This window comes from Musa acuminata, chromosome BXJ3-10 (genome assembly GCF_036884655.1).
Source record: "Musa acuminata AAA Group cultivar baxijiao chromosome BXJ3-10, Cavendish_Baxijiao_AAA, whole genome shotgun sequence".
Taxonomy (NCBI): Eukaryota; Viridiplantae; Streptophyta; class Magnoliopsida; order Zingiberales; family Musaceae; genus Musa; species Musa acuminata.
In genome coordinates this window covers 27,593,487-27,610,000 of record NC_088358.1, presented here as the reverse complement: position 1 = coordinate 27,610,000, position 16,514 = coordinate 27,593,487, and the positions used below count along the sequence as shown (strand labels likewise).

The 16,514-nt window shown below is 37.1% G+C and overlaps 3 protein-coding genes and 1 long non-coding RNA gene across 4 annotated transcripts; 3 read left to right on the top strand and 1 right to left on the bottom strand.

The window, feature by feature from the left end:
* The first annotated feature begins 997 nt into the window (after positions 1-997).
* Positions 998-1,838, top strand: LOC135651942 (pterocarpan synthase 1-like). Its single transcript, XM_065172591.1, has one exon. The coding sequence runs from the start codon at positions 1,070-1,072 to the stop codon at positions 1,634-1,636; it is 567 nt and encodes a 188-aa protein (XP_065028663.1). The 5' UTR covers positions 998-1,069; the 3' UTR covers positions 1,637-1,838.
* Positions 1,839-5,319: 3,481 nt separating this feature from the next.
* LOC135651436 (pterocarpan synthase 1-like) lies at positions 5,320-5,886 on the top strand. The gene has a single exon (XM_065171507.1). It carries the CDS (start codon positions 5,320-5,322, stop codon positions 5,884-5,886), a length of 567 nt encoding a protein of 188 aa, XP_065027579.1.
* A 6,464-nt stretch (positions 5,887-12,350) lies between these two features.
* LOC135650781 (uncharacterized) lies at positions 12,351-14,623 on the bottom strand. Its single transcript, XR_010501622.1, has 2 exons — positions 14,509-14,623; positions 12,351-12,628 (listed from the first exon to the last, which is right to left on the bottom strand). It is a non-coding gene; the product is annotated as an uncharacterized LOC135650781 (long non-coding RNA).
* Positions 14,624-15,693: 1,070 nt separating this feature from the next.
* LOC135651435 (dirigent protein 1-like) lies at positions 15,694-16,260 on the top strand. The gene has a single exon (XM_065171506.1). It carries the CDS (start codon positions 15,694-15,696, stop codon positions 16,258-16,260), a length of 567 nt encoding a protein of 188 aa, XP_065027578.1.
* The last annotated feature ends 254 nt before the right edge of the window (positions 16,261-16,514 follow it).

Sequence of the window (16,514 nt, the reverse complement as noted above, 5' to 3'; positions counted from 1 at the left end):
ACAACCCGAGCCTAGGGTCGGTGCAGGCAACGTCGGTGAAGAAGAAGGCCGCATGAAGGAGAAGAGAGAAGGAGCGAGCATGGTTGGAGAGGGATCTACTGCCGAGGGCGAGCGACCGATCGCACCAAAACAGGCCCTCATTATTGAAAAAGTTGTTTTAAATTGAAGCTATTCTCCCCTAATCTATAATGATTAAGACGAAAGATTTCAGTAGAGAGATTTGAAAACGTGCATCACACGGAACAAATGTGATGGAAGCCTCAGCATCAGCTACAGCATCGAGAGAAGCTAGTGTGAGGATTAACCTACCAAAAGCAGCCCCATGGATGATGGCTTTCCTCCTTGTTCACCTACCATGCAACGTATGATACCGTGAGGTGGAAGATATTGTCCTGAGATGAGAAGACGAGGATAGAGACGAATACAGACGACATCGTTCATGTCGATGGCTTCATCTTCTTTGACCCGCATCACCCATATCCCAGCGAAACTAGACGTTGCGTGTTGTCGGCGGAGAGCGAAGTGGTCCGGCCGGCGATTTTGGAACGAGACCGGCGTTCAAGAGGAAGGCTAAACGTGGTGTTACTTGTCAAACCGATTTTCTGTACTCTGACTCCTTCAATCTTTAGTCATATATTACTTTTCTCTCATCTTTTTTTATCTCACATACATAAATATTTTCAATAAGAATTACTTAAATTTATCATGCTAAGTCTCATTAATTGTATATGATTCATTTTAATCTATAAACATGATGAAAATTCACTTATTGTTTGATGATTCAAAAATTTTGTTTGAGATATTCTTACATCTAAAAGACTCAACTTTGAATTGAGGATTTGAAATCCTTTCTAATGCTAATCTCTAAAATATTATTATGATGATGCTTACATACTTACCTTTTTAAGAGAGTCTAAAATATCGTCTAATATGATAGATATGATATATGCACGACGATGACATAGCCAATGCTCTATAAATACGCTCTCCCTCCTCCAGCCTTGTGCTCCTCTCACTTGTCAATCTTTGCCAAGTATAACACGTTCCTTGTCCATCCACCACCCTAGTCATGGCTTCGTCCCCACACAGCTCCCCTCCTATCCACCACCTCCTCGTCTTCTTCCTCCTCTTCGCTTCTGCCACGGCCTTCCCCGTCACCTCCGAGTTCGAACTCGGCATCCAGAAGAGAATCCACTTCCGCGTCTACTTCCACGAGACCTTTCTCGGCCCCGACAACACCACCGTCACCGTGGTGAACATGAGCCTCCCCTACACCTTCGGGGACATCGACATCTTCGACGCCGTGTTGAGGGTCGGCTCCGACGCTAGCTCGACGGTCGTCGGAAGGGCGCAGGGCGCGGGCTTCCACATGTCGCAGCAGGAGGAGGCGTCTCTGATACCGCTGGTACTGGTGTTCACGGCGGGGGAGTTCGCCGACAGCACACTCACGGCGATCGGTAGATTGGACGCGTCCGGGAAGGCGGAGCGGGCCATCGTGGGTGGAACGGGGGTGTTCCAGTACGCATGGGGAAAGCTGGCGAGCGAGCTGGTGACGTCCTCCGTCGAGGGCCTCGTCGCCGCCTTCGACGTCTACGTCATCTACTACACCGACGTCGGTCGCAGTGCCAGCCCATGATTGCGAGACCTTGCCGTCACCGACGCTTAATACACGACAAAAAGAACTCCGGCTATGGTGTCACTCCATGAAGGCAGCGGTTGGAATAAGGACAAAACAAAAGGCTGAAATAAATGCGATTCTACGTGTCACTTTGTACTTCCATCTTTATCTTAAAATAAAGAAAAGCTTCTTATTATTGAGAAAGAAAAGCTTTTACAAACGTCGATATTTTGCAGCACAGTACGGTGACATGTTATTATTTTTCATAGCTGTAGGTATATATGACTATAGTAAATCTATTCTTTTCCTATTTAGGATTAGTAGCAGTATTATGCATCGGACCACACTGTAAAGTGGTTAATAAGATCAACTAAAATAATATTGTACAGCCCAATTCAATATTATATTATATTATTTATATATATATATAAGATTATGAATGCTTTGATGAAAAGGATCTAATTACTTGGAAAGAATTAAGCGATGAGAGTTATGAGGTAAAAATCTCATCTCCTGTAGAGTGAGCTTATCTGTCAAAATTTTCACTATAATATACTATAATTCAAAAAAATACTTCGTACTACATAAAGAAATATTTTTTTTTGGAAACAGACAAATATAATTCTAAAAACTGAATCAAGTGGGTACAAAATGGTCGATGGGTCATAATGTTAGTGTTGTGTGTTTTTGTGAACATCAACCTATCAATGTCGCTTATAATTTAATGCGATTAAATTATCGGACAAGGAAGCAATATGAGAACACACAAACGATGTTTCACCTTTTTCTATCACGCAATTAATATGTAATTACAACATCATACTTTGTCATGGATCTCTAATCTTTCGACACCAAATGTAGTTGAATTTTAGCTACTACGGAGAAGGAATAACTTGAGATATTATTTGTATCTTTCACAATATGATCATCCAAGTTACATAGATGCAAATTTATTTACTATATGTTAAAGTCACTCTATAAATAATTAAGTTTCATAAGGGATCTAACACATGCACATCGGAATTTATTTTTTGATATGGAATCTTTACATTTGTCACAAACTATAATCAACATAATGCGAATAAGTTACATCAAATTCCAAATAAATCACGTGCCTTGACAAAATGACATGTACCTATTCCTCCCATAAACATGGCATTCATTCGTTCATTCAATTTTTCTAGTTAATTTATTAGTTAAAAAATCTTTCACATTTCATAATTGTTAATATATATTTTGATTCTTTAAAGGATGACTTGGATGTAACTGTAGCCTTTCACCGAGTCTATCATAGATGGATTCGATATCAAGAACATTGAATATCTAATACTCTACTTCTAGTTTCTTCCATATCTTACATGTATAATTAATATAGGATGTTACATTTTAAATTTTAATTACTGATATCAATATGACTACAATGGAAAGTTGACAATCCTAAAATTAAAACATGCTAACTTACTAAACAAAATAATAGGGTTTCCCCTATCCATAATGTTTTAAATACATGATTATATCATTTAACCAAATAAAAACATAAATATAATATGTCCAAAATTTATATATATAAAATGTTGAAAAGTCATCGTTCATATCTATGCTAGCATGGGCTTACATGTGCTTACTTCCCTATACAATCACTTGGGTGGGATATAATATTTTTATCTGTAAAATATGATCTACGGTGATTAATCACTCAGTAAATATAAGTCTTTATTGTTTTATTTATGTGAGCACATCATTTCATTTATATAATATTTCAAAATCCTTAACATAAAGTATTTAATGATAGACACATCATCCTATAAATTCTTTAGCATGTATAAATAATCCTACAACACATTATATATACAATAAGATGGTAAAATTTTATATCGAAATAATTCAAATACTTATGTGCACATGTAGGAAGCCTAAAAAATGTATGATCTTCTACGCCTTATATCATAACATATGTGTACTATCATATCACATATTATTGTAATATATATATGTACTTTTATATTGATGGAAAGTGATATGTTTGTATGTTTACTAGCTGAACATTTAAGCAAACTGAGCTAAAGTTTCAATGGTGTCGGTTGGCACCGAATGAGGCCTAGCTAGAGGGATGGAAAGGAGGTCTATATAGTTTTGATTTAGACTCTAGTTTGACTTGATTGTAGAAACTACATTGGTCTCCTCTCAAGTAAATAGGGGTATCAACAGAGTGGAGAATATGCAATTCTCCATTTTCTTTTAATTTATTTGCTTACTTTAAAAATAAAATTATTATTAAAATTAATTAATAATATCAAATTTTCATGCTTTACGAGTTCTCTTGTGCAAGAATCATAGTCAATTATTAGAAGAAATAGATCAATGACTGTGCAAGAATCACAGTCATGCACAGTGATCAGAAAGTGATGGTTCTTTCAGAATTAGAGTACACGACAAAGGTGGAAAAAAAAAAGAAAGAAAACGTGTATCACATGCAACAAATGTGATCACCGACAGCTACAGCATGGAGAAAAGATAAGTGTACGGAGGAAACCAACGCCCGATCGATGGCTTCCTCCTCGTTCACCCACCATGCAACGTATGAGACCGTGAGGTGGAAGATATTGTCGTAAGATGAGAAGATTACTGTCGACATCGATCATGTCAATGGCCTCATCTTTTGGACCTCCATCACCCATCTCCCCAGCGACACTTGCATTCGAGGCACCTACCGATCGAGAGCCGTCGCTGTACGTCTACGTTGCTTGCTGAAGGCGGAGAGCGAGGCACCTACCGATCGAGAGCCCGTATGCTGTAATCACCGGGCGTCCACCGGTGTTATTATGCATCGCTTATTGCATTTTATGCCATCTTCTTCCCCCCGCATTGGAAGGATGGACTCCAAATACACCATTCGGTCGAACTTAGATCCGGCGAACTTGACTCGATTTGGTTCATTATTTTTATCCGAATTCTTGTTGCTCTAGTTGGAAGATGGAATGACTTTTGACTTTGAGGTTCGACTAAGATGTCCAACTAGGGGAATCCAACCTCAATATCTAAATTAACGTGGCTCGAGTCGATTTCTTCCAAGTTCAATGAGGATACGATTGTCCAATTTTGTTTTGAATAGCACCCATAAGACTCTTGGATGAGTTCAATAAGCTTGCCCGATAAATCTTCAATTTAGAGCTTGTTCATGTCATAGTTGTATGACTATTGATGAGTTTGAATCAAATTGATCAGAGTTAATATATATATCAAGTAAGATATTAATTCAATCCAAAGAGTTATCTGATTCTTTCAATCCTTAGTCATATAAGCTTATTTTTCTAATCTTATACCCATAAATATTTTCAATAATAGTTCATGAATTGATTGAGTTTAACATGTCAAAGTCTAATTAATTGTAAATGATTCATTTCCGTGTATAAATATAATGATGATCCACTTATCAAAGGTTGATTATTCAAAAATTTATTTGAGATATTCTTACATCTAAAAGACTTATTTATCGAATATTAAGGATTCAAAATATTATTTAATTTTAATCTCTTAAATATTAATATGATGATGTGTACATCATACTTACCTGTGATAAATATGATATGTATGATGATGACAGAGCCATAAGCCAATGCTCTATAAAGACACTTTCCCTCTTATTGTTGTGCTCATCTCACTTCTCACTTCACGTTCCTTGTCCATCCACCACCCTAGTCATGGCGTCGTCCCCACACAGCTCCTCTCTTTTCCACCACCTCCTCGTCTTCTTCCTCCTCCTGGCTGCTGCCACGGCCTTCCCGGTCACCTCCGAGTTCGAACTCGGCATCCAGAAGAGAATCCACTTCCGCGTCTACTTCCACGAGACCTTTATCGGTCCCGACAACACCACCGTCACCGTGGTGAACATGAGCCTCCCCTACACCTTCGGGAACATCGAGATCTACGACACGGTGCTGAGGGTCGGCCCCGACGAAAGCTCCACCTTCCTCGGAAGGGTGCAGGGCGCGGGCTTCCACGTATCAATGCGGGAGGAGGTGATGCTGGTACCGCTGGTGCTGGTGTTCACGGCGGGGAAGTTCGTCAACAGCACTCTCACGGTGATCGGGAGACTGGACGCGTCCGGGAACTCGGAGCGGGCCATCGTGGGAGGGACGGGGGTGTTCCAGTACGCATGGGGGAAGCTGGTGACCGAGACGGTGACGTCCTCTGTCGCGAAGCTCGTCGTCGCCTACGACGTCTACGTCGTCTACTACAACGACCTCCATCACAGAGCCATCGCATGATTACGAGATGTCACCGAAGCTTAATACATGACACGAAGAATCTCCGCCTACGGCGTTACTAATATATATATATATATATATATATATATATATATATATCCTCTCTCTCTCTCTCTCTCTGCTGTGTGTTTATGTGCCAATGTCGCATATAATTACTTGTCACTTTGTACTTTATCTTTTTCTTAAAATAAATAAAAACTGTGTTTATGTGTCAATGTCACATATAATTTAATGTAATTAAAGCATTTTACATGGAAGCGAATATAAGAACGCACAAACGATGTTTCACCTTTTTGTATGACGCAATTAATATGTAATTACGACATCATACTTTGCCATGGATCTCTAATCTTTCGACACTAAATGCAATTTTGAATTTTAGCTACTATGGAGAAGGAATAACTTCATATATTATTAGGATGAGTATAATTTATTTTATAAGAGATTTTTATCAAAATTTTTTATGAATTATTATTATAAATTATTATAAATCAATAATTCAAGAAGTATGATTATTAATTAAAACATCTCATGACCTTTTGCTCCAAGGAGTATCACTCCCTAATACATTCGACTATTAAAGAACTTGATTTTTTATTAGTATCTTTATTTTTAAGTTTAATTAAGTATAAGTTTAATTTACTATAAAATAATGGTCATATGTCTTATCATATGTATAATGCAATTTAAAAATTATATTTCGAATGATAGGATTGCCATGAGCAAAGCATTAGTTAAATATGAATGTATATATTTCGTAAGTCTAAAATTATATGAATTATGATACAAATATCATATACGTATACATATATGATGACATATGGTATGAGAGTGTATATATTTTCTATGACGAATGATATGTGAGTACACGAATATATTATGATATGTAATGCACGTATATGCTATGATGTACAATGTGGGAGTGTATGTAAATATTATGATGTGTAGTGTGAGAGTGAACGTATATATTATAATAACATATGATATGGGAATGCAAATATATATTATGATGCAGGACATAGAAGTCAATGAATTTATTATACTTCCTATATTTGCATATAAGCATTTTGAATTATTTTGAAGTAGAACTTTAACTCTTTATTTTATATATGCTATGTTGTGGGATTATGTTTACTAAAGAAGTTATATGATAAGGGAGTTTTCCATTAAATGTCTTACGCCAATAATTTTAAATTATTACATATATGATATGATATATGCTACCTAAATAAAGCTATAAGAGCTTATAGTTATTGAGTGTACTCATTACTAATACCCCACCCAAGTGATTGGGTAGAGCAGTGAGCATATGCAAGCCTATACCAGCTTAGATATGCATGATGTTCTGTAGGTGTTTTGTATGTATAAATTTTGGACATGTTATATTTATGTTTTTCTCTTAGTTAGAGGCTATAATTATGTATAAATGTCCAAAATACTATATACAGGAGAAATCCTATCATTTTGTTAAGTAAGTTAGCATGTTTTAATTTTAAGATTATCTACTTTCACTACTCTCCTATTGATAGCAGTAATAAAAATTTAAAATATGACATCATATTTTAGTTATACATGTAAAGTAGAAGTAGGGTGTTACATACATCGTATGTTAATGGTACATCAATGTTGTGATGGTTATAAGTTGATCGTCATGAACCACGTATCAGAGATGGCTCCTGAGGCAAGGACAATTATAACATATATTAGTATGGAGCATTATGAATGTTTAAACTTTTACTTTCGTCGTCACTGATCTGTTGCTCTATATCATAAGATTGATCATCATACTACTACTTGGAAAAGAATAATCAACTATCATCATACTACTATTAGTCTTAAGATTCTTCACAATACAATGGTTGTGAATATAACGAGGTTTGATCTATATCTATGTCATGTATACTCTATCACATCTATTCAAAATCATCAATTGTTTTTCCCTTCCCTCCCGTGTATAAACTTAACTAGTATTTCGTCGAGTTTCATGATCTAAATATTGGGTGACAAGTGTAAAATTGTATAAATTGTATAGACATGACCACATAGAATAAGCTTAATTATCTTATATATAAATATAAAATTTAAAAAGAAATATATATATATATATATATCTTAATTAAAGTGTTATTCTTTTTAATTCTCTCAAATTAACATCTTATATTTGATTTAATATATAATTATAGCTTTGTTGAGTTTAAGAAAGTAAAAATATAAGAATGAGATAAAAGATGTGAGTGAGAAGAGTTTGAAAAAGTTAAAAAGATTGAGTGAAATGGGTTGAAAGAGTGGGGAGAGGAAAGGATATACAAATATTTTTTATAGTTTAAATAGTCAAATTGATCATTTAAAATAAGACAATCTTAGCTCTTGATCGATAACGATCAAAATTCAATTGTTACCGATTGGTACAAGTCAGTAATAATTAAATTTCAATCGTTATCGATCGGTATAGATCTCGTATCATCCGATATAGAATCATGTAATGTGTACCACCCGATATATGACTGTTCGCATGCCAATCCCTTGTCAGAATGATATGTATCATTTGTCTCATATGGTATATCATGGTACAATGAATCTTACTTGATTTAATAGGAGGTTCTCCACCTTAAGAATATGAAAGAAGCCCTTGCCAATGATTGTTGCCATATTGTTTCCAATTGGGGTGTTACAATTACTATCTAGTTTAATATTAAATCTAACATCATTTCCATAGAGATTTTGAAGTCAAACTCCTTCCAATCTCATTTCTTATATTCGATTGTCTTGGGTTGGATTTTTACATATTATTGAAGTGAGATTTTGATGTTATTGGAGATAACTTGATATTAGCGGAGTCTTTATTGTTGACATTTTAAACTCAAGTCAACGAGAGATTCTCCACTATTAAGAATATGAAAGAAGCTCTCATCAGTAAATGTCACCATGTCGCATCCTCCTCCTCACCCTCCATTATGGCATAGTATAAATTTAACTAGTATATCATCGAGCTTCATGATCTGAATCTAGATGACAAGTGTAAAAGATTGCTCCTCTACATGCATCACCATCAAATTGTATAAATAGACATATAATAGGCTTAATCATCTCATATATAAATAAAAATCTAGAATGATAATATATACCTCTCGATCAAAATATTCTTCTTGTAATCCTTCTAAATTAGCCTCTCACATTTGTTCTAATCCATGAATTATAATTATGATGAGTTTAAGAGAGTGAAAACATGACAACGAGAAAAAGATATAAGTGAGAAAGAGTTGAAAAGATTGAGTGAAATTGGTAGAAAAAGGAGAGAAGAAAGGGTTTAAAACCCTTCTCTATAGTTAACAAACAATCAAATTGATCATTTAAAATAAAGCAATTGTAACCTCCCAATATAATTGTCAGCACAAATTTGTAATGATTGGATTTCAATCAATACCAATTAGTATAGATCCTGTATTATCTAATATAGGGTCATGTAATATGTACCTCCCAATATAAGGTGGTTCATGTATCGACCCCTATTTATATATACTATTCATAACATGTGATACATCATGATACGAAGAACTTTGCTTGAGTTAATGAAAAGTTTTATGAGAATATAAAAGAAGTCCTGATCGACAATTATCACCATATCACTTCTAATTGGGGTATTACAATTACTATCCAGTATAATATTAAATCTAACGATCGTTCTCATAGAGATTTTGAAGTTGATCTCTTTCCCTATCACATTTCTTGTATTTAATTGTTGTGGGTTGGATTCTTACAATGGAAGATATTATTGAAGTGAGATTTTGATGTTATCGGAGATAACTTGATATTAGCGACCATGATCTATTGACTATTTCTAGATGACACTTTCAACTCAATTCAACGGGGATTCTCCACCATTAAAAATATGAAAAATGCTCTCATCCATAAATGTTGCTTACGTTGCTTCCTCCTTTCAGTGAAGAAGCACCACTGTGCTCTCATCCATAAATGTTGCTTACGTTGCTTCCTCCTTTCAGTGAAGAAGCACCACTGAGGTTGGTTGATTGCTTGCTCAGGATCCTCTCTTTCGAGCTTCATCGACTTCCCAACCTACTCCATAGTTAGAGGGATAAACTAATTGCTCAATCATCATCTCTTTTAAGGGTGGAACTCATATATTATCTCAAGCTTATTTTACCTTCAGCGAATCCTTATAAATTAGGTACAATTCAATGGATAATTAATCTGGATTCGATATAAACAGGAGATAATTAGTTTGAAAATAATGATGTTTCGCATCGATATGACATGCAAAATAAATATTTTCTAATTAAATAATTCAACCTTACATAATCGGTGGTAATATAGGGCTTCCAATGAGTTCCCAACCTGACCACCCAAGATAGTGCTTGAACTTGCATCTTATAAGATTTTTTTTCAGTCCCAATGTTTAAATCATGGTATTCTCTTTTATAAGAGAAATTAGACCCATCTATACTATATTGATCCCAATAATATAAATATATCAAATAACTTTTTGATCGGATAAAAAATACTCAACTCACTATCTCATCGAAAGAAAAAGTCCCAACATAATACAAACATCGAAATGTTAGATACATCCCCCCTTGGATATATTATATCCAAGCAAGGCATCTCCCGTTAGTCCAATATCGATATAAATATTAAAATATTAAGTAAAATAATGAGATAAAATATCTTTTCATATATAAATATTATCATTCATATAAAAAATGGTAAAACAATAATAAAAATTAAAAAAAAAAAGTGAGTAGGCTATTCAGCTGGCTTGACTAAGGTGGGAAACTCAGATATAGGACTTACTTTTGCTTCTGCTACACATCCACTTCTGCTGCAACAGCAACTGAGGAAAATCCTACCCCCAACTTGTATAAACAGGGAACATGTTAATAAACTTCAATCAAACTTTGTCTTTATATTTACACAATCAGTACGGAGAGTTGTTCGGGATGTTGTCCATGGGGGCGGCGCTACCGGTGGCGGTGCCAGCGACGCTGGTCACGTGGTGCACCGTCCTGGTGTTGCTCGCCTTCGCCGAGAAGCCGTGGTGGGCGCTAGTGACGGAGGGGCGGCGGATCACAACCGACATCAACGTCGTCGCCCTCAAGATCCTCGTCCATGAGGGCAACTGATAAGACCCTAAAGTCTTATCGTAGGCTCTGATACCAAATGATAAGACCCTAAAGTCTTATCGTAGGCTTTGATACCAAATGATAAGACCCTAAAATCTTATCGTCGCTCTGATACCAAATGATAAGACCCTAAAGTCTTATCGTAGGCTCTGATACCAAATGATAAGACCCTAAAATCTTATCGTAGGTTTTGATACCAAATGATAAGACCCTAAAGTCTTATCGTCGCTCTGATACCAATTGATAAGACCCTAAAGTCTTATCGTAGGAAGAAGAAGAGAAAGGGGATGATAATGATCACTTCGAGGGGATCGACCCTCCTTGATCGCTTCGAGAGGATCGACCCTTCTTGATCGCTTCGAGGAGATGGACCTCCTAGGGTTTATCAAAAGACAGAATAATATTTTTCATAGATTACTGAAAAGAAATAATTATATCTCTATTTATAGAGTTCTACCCAGAGTCCATCGGGACTTGAACTCTAATAATAAATAAATATTAAATTAATTTTAATTAAACTAAATCGACTCAATAAATAATTAGACTAAACAAACTCAATAAATATTATTTAAAAACTCAGAAAAAGGATCCTAAGCGTCTGCGCTAGCCTCAGCTTCTTCGCCCTCCCAAGTAAGAAAAGGGGAGAACACGATCTGTACGATATGACTGAGACTACCAAATATTCTTTTTCAGCTGTTCGTGTTAGTGTTGTGCGGCATAGGAGCAAAAGTTAAATAAGGTTATCCTCGTGAAATAGTATGCATCTCTGGTGAACCGGTGAGCTTTGCGGTAACCAAACAATTGGATTGGGCTAAGTAGCATACCAGTCCAAGCCCAGTTGCTGCCATGATGATGCTCTTCAAGTCAATTTGCTGCGGCTCAATCTCCGTCTGTGAGTTACAACCTACCAAAAGATTTCAACGGAATTAAAAAGAAGAAAAAGTAACATCCACAATCCTTTAATACCTGGTAAGATTTAGAACCTGCCACATCAATCTCAAGAGACACCACATCAGATAATGATATTTGTACCACAAACTGGAGAAAACAAAGTCAATCTAAAGCTTCTCCTACCAAAATTTCCGCTGCTGCTACGGGATAAGCAAGGAAAGATACCGAGTCCATAGGGTACCAAATGAACTACCCACTGGAGAGAGAAAAAAATGGGCTACCAATCTCAAATATTAGTTTCAGTAATCTTGCAGGCATCGAGGATCACTAAGCATGTGATAAAAGAAGCAAGGAGTTACAGGCTAACGAGAACCTGAAGCTCTGCTCTCAAGGCAAAAATCTATTCATCATACACAACCAAAAAGCTCATCCATGGACTGCTACAGGTCATAATCTTTTAGCCCAAGAAAACTCCCTATCCGAGTCAATTTTATTAAAAGCCATGTTTGCACAGCTCCTTGAGCAGTCTTTGCTCTACAATATTCTCATCAGCGGCTCCTTTTGATGTTAGTACCATGAGCTCACATGCTGTGGAAACTACTGCACGCATTGATCCCCATACATTCTTCAGGCCATGCATTCCTGGTGAAACTACTCCATGCTGTGGAAACTACTCCATGATGTTAGTACCATTAGTTTGATTCCTGGTGAAACTGCTCGTCAAGACAGAGGTAAAGAATTCATCAATTAAAGGACGTTCTGATGTATTCGCATGCATGCAATTCTAATGGAAGATCAGGATCAATAAAACTACAATACACAGAAGCAGGAGTCTTGATGATATGGTTTAATTTATCATCATCCAGCTACTCTTAAAATTGATGTGAAACTGGCCTAGATAATGCTGCTGGCACCCATGGTACTCAAGCAGACGTATTTGAAGTTTCAAGTCGCCAAAAATCATCGAATTTGAGTTGCATCATTGGACAAATCTGAGGACGCTATATATTAAAAAAATCCACCTTTTATATTGTTATTGTCACATGATATTTGGGTAGAATCTAATAAATGGCACAGGTACCCTCTACAAACAAACATAGTTTGTGGATGTGGACATGATATTCCATGTGACATCAACTAAATGAACAACCTAAAAACTAAAATGCCTTTGTACCTATTAAGTTTTGTTTACCAACATTTTACTTGATTGTCTTTTAGTTCCTCCCGTCTTCTAGTCATCTGGAGTTAATTATAGATGGCAACACACCAACTATGATTGAAGCATTATCCAACAACATTCACTAAATTACTCGAGGTTTTAAGAGTCAAATTTAGATAAAGACTACAACAAAACGAAACTCAATCAAGAAACTTGAAACCTCCAAATAAGAAGAAATACAACATCATTTGGTTCAGATGAGTACACAACGTTCCCTTATTAATCTCTATATTGCAGCTTACTAATATAAAGGCACTGCAATGTTACAATGTAATCAACCCAAAAATAGGTCCCTTCCTTAACACCACTAATTGCATGTAGCCATTATCCAAAACATCTTCCTATAAGGTTCTGTAAGTAGACCCTTATAGTAGTTTTTATGTGCCCGCATATTATCAACATGAGCCATGCCATAATGCAGAAAGCCTTACTCATGCAACATTATTAAATCCATCCTATGCAAAGGAATTCATGAATCACAATAAATTGCTAGTTACTTCCTTGATAACAACTAACAATGTAGACGAGACCTAAAAAGGTCTAAATTATATGACCCATAAGTTTAATCGATAGCAACTTGTTTAACTATTATCTCCTTATTGGAAGGGGTACCAATACATTTCCTTCTTAATACTTCTTTTACCTGACTTGCCGAAATTTTCACATACAGCTACAGTTTCAGATGCATCACTACTTTCTAGCTATGAAACTGGAATAATGATAAGATGTTCTTTTCTTTCAATTGATGTGTAGATAAAGTTGGCGTCTATTAGATCAATTGGTTGAACATCATGCACATCTGACAAATTTCTTGCTTGGATAACGTGAAATACATGAGATGCAGACATAGGAAGCAGTAATGTGCTTAAGATATGCAACAAGCAACAGAACCGGGGAAAGGAACAAAAGACTATGCGACTTAAAGGGAATCTGTTCGATGACTAATCCCCACATAATTCAATGATTTGATGGCAAGAGTATTATCTTGAATGCATATATAGCAACCAAGTGCAAAGCCTAGTTCAGTCTAAAATCAAGAAAACGTAGTAGGTTACGACACAAAAAGCTCAAATACGTGAAAAAAACTCGAACAATTCCTGCAGTAAAGCTTCGACTACTTGCATGATCAAGGGGAAGAAGTGAATCTAAACTGAGAGGAAAAAGATACTAAAATATTAGGTTTCGTTTTCGTTGATCATAGAGCAACTAGGTTGCATGATCATCGGCTAGGACCCATCAAAGATTCTGATCGAACAGTAGATCGCACCAAGAAATTGACATCAAAACTACAAGACGGCGTCAAGCACTCCATCAAATTAAAACTCTAACCAAGATAGGGAAAAATGGACGAGAAGGGATCGTAAGAGATCGGACCTTGATCACCAAATCGCGCTCGTCGCCACCGAGGAGGACAAAGAGGAGAGCCGCCTCTGCGATTCTTCACTTCGTCATTTCCCCCTTCTCACCGTGGAGACCGCTTTGGTGGTCGTTAGTTACTGATGCAATCTGGTGCTTTAGGATTGGTAGATATACCACGTGTCCATAATCCATTTGATCATCTTTTTTAGTATTTATTTTTATCTAAAATTTACATTACTTACTGATGCAATCTGCCGCTTTAAGATTCGTGGACATGCCACGTTTCGTTAATCAATTTGATCCTCTTTTTTACTATTTATTTTGTCCAAAATAATACTCTTATTTTTCACAAATTATTTACCTCAATAAAAAAAACATTAATCTTGAGCTCTTTTAATGTTAATAAATTGTTAAGTAGGACCGGTTCTTTTCCTTTCAAGATATTTGATTCTTCATTAGCTATTGACTCTTTAAATCTCTAATCAACTTGAGACTAAATGTGCAAAATTCTTAATTGATAGTCTTACAAAGACTTGTTATCAATTTTCAACATTAAGTAACGACAATTAGCCGATTTTGCTGAACCGACGGAGGCTTTAACGTGGATCACATGAACAGTTGACTCAGGTGAAGCAAACATATGTTGATAAAGAAATGCATTGTGTGAAGGGACAAGTAAGAGGGAGAGATTCCACACAGTTTGGGTCAATTATGCACATTGAAAAGCACCATGACATGCACTGGCATTTGACGATCCTCTAATATAAATGTACCTTACATAATAATGATGAACTTTGTCAACCGATCACACCTTTGATAGGTGAAGGATTATGTGGGTGTCATTCACATGGAAACGTTGACATGCATTTTGTCAACGTTTGCAACTATCATCGATCGATGTGGTTCGTTAAGAAAAAGACAAATTCATGAGTTACACGTGGCCAGTTGACACTTGCAGAAGACGCAACACTATCCTCATTGGCCACTGCTTGCAACTATCATCGATCTCTCAGTTATCCATCTCCATTGCTCAAGATTATCTATATTACTTCCATCTTCCATCTCCGTGTGGCATGGTGTTTACATGTTTATGAAAGTTGGTATTTGTCAACGACGCATGGCGCAGACATTACTCTATAAACACATGTTCCTGATCCAGCGTTGTACCCACCTCACTTCGATCCTTGTGTCATCCTAGCCATGGCTTCATCCCCACACAGCTCCACTCATCTCTACTTCCTCCTCGTCTTCTTCCTCCTCCTGGCTGCTGCCACGGCCTTCCCGGTCACCTCCGAGTTCGAACTCGGCACCCAGAAGAGAATCCACTTCCGCGTCTACTTCCACGAGACCTTTATCGGTCCCGACAACACCACCGTCACCGTGGTGAACATGAGCCTCCCCTACACCTTCGGGAACATCGAGATCTACGACACCGTGCTGAGGGTCGGCCCCGACGAAAGCTCCACCTTCCTCGGAAGGGTGCAGGGCGCGGGCTTCCACGTATCAATGCGGGAGGAGGTGATGCTGGTACCGCTGGTGCTGGTGTTCACGGCGGGGAAGTTCGTCAACAGCACTCTCACGGTGATCGGGAGACTGGACGCGTCCGGGCACTCGGAGCGGGCCATCGTGGGAGGGACGGGGGTGTTCCAGTACGCATGGGGGAAGCTGGTGACCGAGACGGTGACGGCCTCAGTCGCGAAGCTCGTCGTCGCCTACGACGTCTACGTCGTTTACTACGACGACCTCCATCTCAGTGCCATCGCATGATCACGAGACGTCGCCGTCACCGAAGCTTAATGCATGACACGAAGAATGTCCGCCTATGGCGTTCCTAATAAATATAAATAAAAACTGACATGGTGTTTACATGTTTACTTGTCACTTTGTACTTTATCTTTTCTTAAAATAAATAAAAACTGTGTGTTTATGTGTCAATGTCGCATATAATTTAACGTACTTAAAGCATTTGATATGAAAGCAAATATAAGAACTCATAAACGATGTTTCTCCTTTTTGTATGA

Coding starts and splice junctions, on each gene's coding strand:
- LOC135651942 (XM_065172591.1), top strand. CDS start 1,070: ATGGCTTCGTCCCCACACAGCTCCCCTCCTATCCACCACCTCCTCGTC.
- LOC135651436 (XM_065171507.1), top strand. CDS start 5,320: ATGGCGTCGTCCCCACACAGCTCCTCTCTTTTCCACCACCTCCTCGTC.
- LOC135651435 (XM_065171506.1), top strand. CDS start 15,694: ATGGCTTCATCCCCACACAGCTCCACTCATCTCTACTTCCTCCTCGTC.